Below are 10,015 nucleotides of genomic sequence, written 5' to 3'. Positions count from 1 at the left end.
TTGTTTCCAAAAATAGATTTCTTCTTTTACTATAATTATCTTATTAAGCAAACACAAAAACTCAGAGGGATGGCAGATAAACAAATAAATTAACATTAAGAGGAAATAATTGCACATGATAATAAATAAAACGTATAAATATTCAAAAAGTAACATAGATGAGCCTTGAATAAATCTAATAGAAATAGAGCAAATATGGCACAAGTAAAGAGCACATGTAGTTTAAAAAAGTCTGACAAATAAATAATGCAAAAAATAAATAAACAGTACAGTCACGTAATCATTTCAGGGTATAAAAATATGTTATTTTGAGGTCATACATTATATCAGTTTAAAAGATGAAGACTTTTGATTGATCCACACTTGCAATTTGACAGCGTGAAAGGATTTTTGTGTTCAGAAATCGATCTCTCTCATGTCTGTGGGCGTGCCGGCCCTTTCGTCCTCCATCTCGTCGCCCTTCTCCGTGGGAGGCTCTGCCAGGCCGCTGCTCAGCCGCTGATGGAGGGCACACTCGATCATCCGGCTGTAGTACTGCAGGACCACCTGTAGGCCCACACAGGAAGTCTGTCAGAAAGCTTGATGGCAAAGAACCACGGCGTCATGGCGGAGGTGGGCGGGGCACTCACCAGGTCGGCCTGGCACAGCTCGGCCAGCCTTAAACTCATCGCGGACCGCTGATGGCGCCCCCTGTCGCTCAGACCTCGCAGGGCGCAGTTGAGCGACGCGGCGGCCATGAGCGAGGGCGGTGTCCCCAGGAAGCGAGGTTCGCAGACGCACATCGCCGCCAGCGTGTCGCTGTGCCGCCGCAGGGTGGTCCGCTCCTGTTCCGAGTCGCCGCCCTCGCTCCTTTCCTGCACCGAGGCCAGGAAGTGCGGGAGGAAGTCCTGCGGGGTCACGGCGGCTGTGTCCCAGCGTAGGGTGCCGAGCACGACGCGCTCCATTTCCTGGTTGAGACAAATCAATCATAACACTGTGGTACAGTAGGCGGCCATTTTTGTTCTTAAGGGTCCCATCTTCTCTAATCAACACAATTAGAGTAATTATTGAACCCTTTTTGTCATTTTCTAAGGTCAAAAATGTATAAGCAAAAGTCATTGTGCATTCGGGGCAGTGCCCCACCATTATATTTAATACAGATCAGGGCGGCCTTTTGTATTTTTCAGGGACCCATCTTCTCTAACGAACACAATTAGACTAATTATTGAACACTTTTTGACATTTTCTAAGGTCAAAAATGTACAAGCAATAGTCATGCTGAATTAGGGGCAGTGCCCCACTATTATATTTAATACAGATCAGGGCAGCTATTTGTGTTCTTCAAAGGCAAGGCAAGGCAAGGCAACTTTATTTGTATAGCGCTTTTCATACACAAGGCAGACTCAAAGTGCTTCACAGACAACAAAGTGAAATGAAAGAAAATAAAAGCAAAATTAAAATGCAGACAATAAGTCTCATCTTCTCTAAAGAAGACAATTAAAGTAATCATTGAACACCTTTGGATGTTTTCTAAGGTCAAAAATGGTCAAGCAATAGTCATTCTGCATTAGGGGCAGTGTCCCACCATTATATTTAATACAGATCAGGGCAGCCATTTGTATTTTTCAGGGACACATTTTCTCTAACACAATTAGACTAATTATTGAACACTTTTTGACATTTTCTAAGGTCAAAAATGCACAAGCAATAGTCATTCTGCATTAGGGGCAGTGCCCCACCATTATATTTAACACAGATCAGGGCGGCCATTTGTGTTCTTGAAAGTCCTATCTTCTCTAATGAAGACAATTAGACTAATTATTGAACACCTTTGGATGTTTTCTAAGGTCAAAAATGTTCAAGCAATAGTCATCCTGCATTAGGGGCAGTGCCCCACCATTATATTTAATACATCGTAGGGAAATAAATACTATAATCTTTAGTTTGTTGTTTTTCTTCATATTTTGTTGTTTTTCCTAACTTAAAGTAATTTTAAAGAGTTCAACAGGAGTGTCGAAAAGTTTTTCTAGCGAGGGCCACATACAGAACATTTAGGGACAACGCTTGGGGGGTGTCACTTTGATATATAAAGCTAAAAGCAAATCAATATAGATCACTACACGCTGTGATCTATTAAAACAAAACATCTTAGCAATTTTTACAAAATGCCGATGGCCAATAACAAAACAAACTTGGAGGGCCGAAAATGGTCCTCCGCGCAGCTCTGGGGACACACCTGTCCTAGTAAATTTGGGTGGAATTAAAAAAAAAAAACATTGATCTGTGGGGCTCAATTATTTGTGCCCCATGAGTTCTGCTTAGCAATAAGTGATGAATCTTACCTAGCAACAAGTGTTAGTGCACCTAAAACAGGGCCGCCCCTCCCTATGCACAGATCGAGGGTTGTGCGTTTTACGTGAATAAGCGCATGTAAAATGTCGATTAATGACTGACAGGGCACTGCAAACGTACTCTTAGCCCCTTCCTGCTCTCTCACTGATAAGAATATAATGGCAAATAAAAATAAAATCCTGCTCAGTTCCTCTGACCTAAAATTATATTTTGTTATGACATTTTGGATTTACTGAACGATTTGTGTCAAGAGTACAAAAATGCTCAAGCAGGGGTCTCAAACTCAAGGCCATTTGCGGTATTTTGTGGCCCTCTACTAAACTTGATAGTTTAGTGTAAATGTGGCCCGTGCACTTTCGGCGGCTAATAGGGCTGCAAATCTCTGGGCACCACACGATTCGACTTATTTAGATTCAAAACGACTCTTGATTCAAAATCAATACTTTTTTGATAACATTGGGTGCCAGTTCTATGATTAACTACATTCCTCCATAAAATAGATAAACAGCTCTGATAAATATTTATATAAGATGATGGTAATTTTGACTTAAGTCTTCGCATCTTACCGTTTCTTTATTTTATCCGTTATTTTATCCCGGATAATTTACATTGAAAGAAGATATTGTGCGTCGCTACTGCATCAGTCCGCCGCCATCCACAACAGGAGAAGCTGATTGCTTGCACCTACGCTGATTGGAGTGGCGGCAGCCAATCCAGAGGGTGCTTAAAGTCGACTCACAAGTCATCTTTAAACACTGTCATGTGTGACGTGGGTCACACTTGAATTGCTATTGCGACATCCAGTGGACACATTTAGAAATTTAGCAAATTAATCTTTGGTTAAACCTGTTTGGCCCGCGGGCCGTACGTTCGACACCCCTGATCTAGAGACTTTTAGTGTTCAAAGCAAAACAAAAAATGTATAACTTATTTTTAACACTTTTATGAGTGTGGCCATCTTGGATCCCCAAGCTGAGATAGGCTCCAACGACCCCCCGTGACCCCGAAAGGGACAAGCGGTAGAAAATGGATGGGTGGAAGAATTTTAGTGGGATTTGAAAACAAAACAAAAACTGTAATTGCTCAAAAAAGGATACTGAATTCAAAGCAATGTTATGAATGCAGCTGGGATAGGCTCTAGCATCCCCGCCACCCCGAGAGGGACAAGCAGTAGAAAAAGGATGGATGGATGGGTTATGAATTATTGACTTAATTAAGGTTCTGACTTGTCCAGGGTGTACCCCGCCTTCCGCCCGAATGCAGCTGAGCCCCCGCGACTCGGAAAGGGACAAGCAGTAGAAAATGGATGGAGATTCCAATTACTTCACATCAAATTTTACACTTTGAACATTTGTTGAGGGGAAATATTGCATATTTTGTGTTTTTGCCATTAAAACAGGGATTTCTTTGAACAAATGGCATACAACCTTTAAAAAAATGGTTAACTTTAATGCTTTATCTAGGGATTGAAGCATTAAATAATAAAAAAATATTTTTAATAATATATATCTTATTTTTAACATTTCTATGACTAAGACCCTTCTGGGTCCTGGGTAAAGGTAAAATAAAAATCTATATATTGTATTGGTTATGAAAATGAAAAGTATCAAAATGGCCAACATTTTTTATTAGAGTGCGGACCTCAGTGGAAAAAGTTTGGACACCCGTGACTTAAGACCGCTGGCAGAAGTAGTCAGCATTTAATCACATGGTTAAAACGGAGCACATTTAGCTGCTCCCGCCATGATGTCGGACTCACCCTCAGGTCGGACGGCAGGAAGTTGTCGTCTGCGGCGGCACATAGGGCGTCTGATTGGATGTTGTCACACTCCGTCAGCTTGGAGGCGATGAGGACGCAGGCGGCGGCCAGGCAGTGCGGAGACGCGGGCAGGGACAGCGTGGTGGACAGGAAGCGGTCCATCAGCGAGACAGACAAGGGGAAGACTGCCTCATCGCAGCCGCAAACGCAGCACACCTGCGGAAAAGGTGAAGATCTGTGTTGTCAGTGGAAGTTTCCGAAAATAAAATTGTTACCATTTTTCCAATTACAGTAATGCACTCTAAAACAAAAGTCTGCAGAGTTTACGGTAAAAAAACAACAACTTAGCAGCTCAGTCTCCAGAATTTAATTGAAAAAAACAATAGTTCTGTTTTTCTATTTACAGTAATGCACTATAAAATCTAAAACAAAACATACTGTAAAAATAAATCGGTAGCGTTTACGAAAAAAAAAAAAAAAAGGAACTGGCAGCTCAGTCGCCAGAATTTCACTGTAAAAATAACATTGGTACCGCTTTTTCATTTGCAGTAATACTAAGTCATCCACTGTAGATTTTACAATTCAATCGCCAGAATTTTACCGTCAAAATTACACAGATACCATTTTTGTATTTACAGTAATGTGCTGTAAAAATTACTAGATTTTTCAGTAAAAACTGAGAATTTTACTGTAAAAATTATAGTTGTACCATTTCTTTATTTACAGTAATGCGCTGTAAAAGCGACCATATATTTTACAATAAAAAAATAACAATGGTACAATTTTTTAAATTTAAAGTAATGCACTGTAAAAATGATGGTAGATATTAGGGTAAAAACTCAGCTCAGTTGGCAGAATTTTACGGTAAAAATAACAGTGGTACTGTTTCTATTTACAGTAATGCACTGTAAGAAAAAAAAAAGTGTAGCGTTTACGGTAAAACAAAAAACAAAACAAAAACTAGCTGTTCAGTCACCAAAATGTCAACATAAAAATACAATTGGTGCTGTTTTTCAATTTACAGTAATGCACTGTAAAAAACGACGGTAGATTTTAGGGTAAAACCCGTCAGTTCAGTTGGCAGAATTTTATCATAAAAATAACAGTGGTACAGTTTTTCCATTTACAGTAATGCACAGTAAAAACAACCATTTCTTTTATAGTAAAAAAATAATGGTACAGTTGTTTTAATTTACAGAAATGCACTGTAAAAATTATGGTAGATTTTAGGGTAAAGGGTAAAGTTGGCAGAATTTTACTGTAAAAATAACAGTGGTACCGTTTTTCCATTTACAGTAATGCACTGTGAAAAAAAGTGTACCGTTTACGGCAAAAAATAAAACAAAACGAGCAGCTCAATTGCAAGAATTTCCATACAAAAATAAAATTGGTGCAGTTTTTCAATTTACAGTAATGCACTGTAAAGTCAACTACTGTAGATTTTGAAAGACAGTGGTGGCATTTTTCAGTTTACATTAATGCACTTAAAAAACTCCACTGTAAATATTACGGTAAAAACTGTCCGCTCAGTTGGCAGAATTTTACCGTAAAAATAACAGTGGTACCATGTTTCCCTTTACAGTAATGCACTGTAAAAACAACCATATATTTTACAGCAAAAAATAACAATGGTACAGTTGTTTTAATTTACAATAATGCACTGTAAAAACGACGGTAGATTTTAGGGTAAAAACTGTCGGCTCAGTTTACAGAATTTTACTGTAAAAATAACAGTTGTACCGTTTTTCCATTAACAGTAATGCACTGTGAAGAAAAAAGTGTAGCGTTTACGGTAAAAAAGAAAAAAACTAAACGAGCAGCTCAGTCGCCAGAATTTCAACATATAAAAAAAATGGGTGCCGTTTTTCAATTCACAGTAATGCACTGTAAAGTCAACTACCGTGGATTTTGAAAGACAGTGGTACCATTTGTCAGTTTACAGTAATGCACTTCAAAAAAACTCTGGCTACCGCACATACCGGGAGTCAATATATTGTACATGCAAATACACATATGTACTCACATACACACAATTATTCATACATATATACATACATCCGCGCACACATTGGTACTTACGCTCCCACATACGTACACAAATACAGTACATACCTACACACTCGAAGTTCGTACATCCACACGCACATTCACTGTACAAACATACATACAGTATACACATACTGTACATATACATTCACTCTACAAAGATACATAAATACATACTGTACATATACATTCACTGTACAAACATACTGTACATATATACATACTGTACATATACATTCACTGTACAAACATACATATACAGTACACATACTGTACATATACATTCACTGTACAAACATACATGTATACATTACATATATACTGTACGTACATACTGTATGTATACATTCACTGTACAAACATACATGTATACATTACATATATACTGTACGTACATACTGTATGTATACATTCACTGTACAAACATACATATACACATACTGTACATATACAAGTACATATAAATACATACACTCATGCATATAATCACGTTTCCTCAAACGTATATTAACATTGTTGCCCTAGGGGAAACTGGGTAACACATGGCAAAGCTTAACCTATATGTTACTATAACAATCTACAAGGTTAATATAGTTGGCTTCTCTTTCTTCCCCTCCATGTATCTGCTTTCTTTTGTATTTCAAGTTATCATTACATATATGTATTGTTGCATTTGAACAATTGTATTGTTGATAATAGAGGTAATTGTTGTTATTATTCATTACCAATAGTGCTATTTCTATTGGTATTTGTATTGTTCCATTTGTAGTGTAATAATGTTCATTGTCATTAGTATTAATATTTACTTCACCAACTGCTTCTTTGCTATCACTTTTACTATCATATTTGTACATACCATATTTTCTGACGTTGTTCTGTTGTTGTTGTTGTTATTGTTGTGTTTGCTGTTGTTGTTGTTGTCTCTCTGTCTCATCCCCCTTTTGTCCCCGCAATTTCCCCCTGTGTCTTCCTTTTTTTCTGTCTTTCTATCCCCTCCTGCTCCCGCCCGGCTGCACCAAATAATGATATAAATTCATTTAAAAAAGTCAAATACAAATTTAGGCAACAAGAGAAGTATCCCACACTTCTCTTTTGTACAGCAGATATGGGCATCTACATCAACTACAGGTATATGATTTGCCTGATTGTAAATAATGTAAATAACTCAATGTGATTATCTTGTGTGATGACTGTATTATGATGATAGTATATATGATAGTATATATCTGTATCATGAATCAATTTAAGTGGACCCCGACTTAAACAAGTTGAAAAACTTATTCGGGTGTTACCATTTAGTGGTCAATTGTACGGAATATGTACTTCACTGTGCAACCTACTAATAAAAGTCTCAATCAATCAAAGCCTGAGTAGCTGGACAGGACAAAAAAATAAATAAATAAAATAAAAAAATAAAAAATAAATAAAACATTTTTAAAAATAGAAAAATAAATAAATAAATCAATATAAAAATAAATACATAAAAAATAAATTAAAAAAACACTGTAAATATTACGGTAAAAACTGTCCGCTCAGTCGACAGAATTTTACCGTAAAAAAAACATTGTTACCGATTTTCCATTTACAGTAATGCACTGTAAAAAAACAGTGTAAAAACCTTCTTACAGTGTGGACGTACCTCCAGGGTCCACTTGCACAGCTCCTCCCTGCGTTGCGGATCCTGCTGGATGATGCTGACGTACAGCGGCGAGGGCGCGTAGCGGTCCTCCATGTGAAGCAGCCTCTGGATCACCCGATGCCCAGACACCGACGGGTCCCAGGCGGCCCGCAGCTGAGCCTGACCCCCGTCGGCGGTGTGCACAGGCGCCTCCGTCCGCTCGGCGTCTTCCGCCTCCTCGCACCACAGCGACATGGCTACGCCTGTGTCCATTTGCATGATGTGTGTGGGAAAAAAAAAAAAAAAAAAAGGAAGAAGAAATCCTAACTCGGTGTGGCGCCAAGCTGCTTGTCACCGCCCGGCCGCGCCCTCTCTCGCTTTTATAGCGGGCAGAAGGGTAAGGGGGCGTGGCTAACAGACGGAGGCGGGGCCAATGGCGAGTGACATGAGATAATAGCGAGACAATTGTTCAACAGGTGGGGACACAAGAGAGGGAGTGGCAGCGCGACAGCTTGGGATCGATGGTGAAAAGGAGACGGGGGGGAAGAAAGAGGGAAGAGAAAAAGGTCATCTCCACTCTCTGACAATGGAGGACAATAGAAGACGTGTTTGTTTACAACCTCAGAGAGAGAGACGTCAGGCCGAGAATGGACGCCTGTTGATCTCTGAATCAGAAATATAAATATCACAAAATAAATATGAGTATATGAATATAATAGAAGTTCCTTTTTCAACTCAACTAGGGCACCACTCACATTTTACTTCCTTGAGGCCAGGAGGAGAAATAACATAGCAAAATAACACGATTTTAAAACAGGGTGTGCAAAGTGCGGATAGAGGGCCATTTGTGGCCCACAGCTCATTTTTTACAGGCCTGCAGCACAATACTAAAATATAAAAATAGTATAAAAAAGTGACATAAAAGAGCAAACAGGTGAAATAAAATGATAAAACGTTGTAGTGTTGACTCTAATAACACAAAGCTGCCATGCAGGCTGTTTTTTTTCAACTGTCATTGCTCAATAAATAATGATGAATCAAAATCAATGGTATGAATTATTGACATATTCAAGGCTCCTAATACTTCACATTAAATATTCCACTGTGTGTTTGCCATAAAAACAGGCATTTCTATGACAAAAAAAAGGGCATAAAACAAACAAGTAGAATAAAAACTTATAATCAACAAATATAGATCCAAAGTTGATCTAGAGACTAAAGCGTTAAAAGTAAAAACAATTTTTAATTTAAATATGACTTATTTTTGACACTTTTATAAGTGCAGCCTTTCTGGGGATTTGAGTGGGATTTTGTTTTCTTAAACTGTCATTGCTCAAAAAATAATAATGAATCAAAATGGGGACGGCGTGGCGAAGTTGGTAGAGTGGCCGGGCCAGCAATCGGAGGGTTGCTGGTTACTGGGGTTCAATCCCCACCTTCTACCATCCTAGTCACGTCCGTTGTGTCCTTGGGCAAGACACGTCACCCTTGCTCCTGATGGCTGCTGGTTGGCGCCTTGCATGGCAGCTCCCGCCATCAGTGTGTGAATGTGTGTGTGAATGGGTGAATGTGGAAATACTGTCAAAGCGCTTTGAGTACCTTGAAGGTAGAAAAGCGCTATACAAGTATAACCCATTTATTATTTATTATTTATTTATAAAATCAATGTTGTTATAAATTATTGACCTATTTAAGGCTCCAATTACTTCACTTTAAATATTCCACTTTGACATTTTTTGGGGGAACTATGACATATTTTGTGTGTTAGCCATAAAAACAGTCATTTTTATGACAAAAAGGGCATAAAACAAACAAACAAAAAAAACAAGAAGAATAAAAATTTATAATCGAAGGATAGATCTGAAGTTGATCTAGAGACTAAAGTGTTGAAAGTAAAAAAAAATAATAATAAAATATATGACTTATTTTTGACACTTTTATGATGAGTGGGGCCTTTTGGGGATTTTAGTGGGATTTTGTTTTTTAAACTGTCATTGCTCAAAAAATAATAATGTTGTTATGAATTATTGACTTATTTAAGGCTCCAATTACTTCACATTAAATATTCCACTTTTAAATTTTTTGGGGGAAATATGACATGTTTTGTGTGTTTGCCATAAAACAGGCCTTTTTATGACAAAAAGGGCATAAAACAAACAAACAAAAATACAAGAAAAATTAACACTTATAATCGACGGATAGATGCGAAGTTGATCTAGAGCAGTGGTTCTTAACCTGGGTTGGATCGAACCCTAGGGGTT

At 38.2% G+C, this 10,015-nt stretch overlaps 1 protein-coding gene across 2 annotated transcripts; it reads right to left on the bottom strand.

Moving 5' to 3' along the window:
- Nucleotides 1–66: 66 nt before the first annotated feature.
- On the bottom strand, nucleotides 67–8,540 carry ccndx (cyclin Dx). 2 transcript variants are annotated; one of them, XM_062049437.1, is made up of 5 exons: nucleotides 8,375–8,540; nucleotides 7,776–8,265; nucleotides 4,091–4,306; nucleotides 630–947; nucleotides 67–546 (listed from the first exon to the last, which is right to left on the bottom strand). In XM_062049437.1, the coding sequence occupies exons 2-5, from the start codon at nucleotides 8,031–8,033 to the stop codon at nucleotides 397–399; spliced, it is 942 nt and encodes a 313-aa protein (XP_061905421.1). In that variant the 5' UTR covers nucleotides 8,034–8,265; nucleotides 8,375–8,540; the 3' UTR covers nucleotides 67–396. The 2 variants fall into 2 exon arrangements, with proteins under 2 accessions (XP_061905421.1, XP_061905420.1); XM_062049436.1 differs by having other exon boundaries at nucleotides 7,776–8,540.
- Nucleotides 8,541–10,015: the final 1,475 nt, after the last annotated feature.

The sequence above is a fragment of the Entelurus aequoreus genome, linkage group LG06, assembly GCF_033978785.1.
Source record: "Entelurus aequoreus isolate RoL-2023_Sb linkage group LG06, RoL_Eaeq_v1.1, whole genome shotgun sequence".
Lineage (NCBI taxonomy): Eukaryota > Metazoa > Chordata > Actinopteri > Syngnathiformes > Syngnathidae > Entelurus > Entelurus aequoreus.
This window is presented reverse-complemented; position numbering and strand designations above follow the sequence as displayed.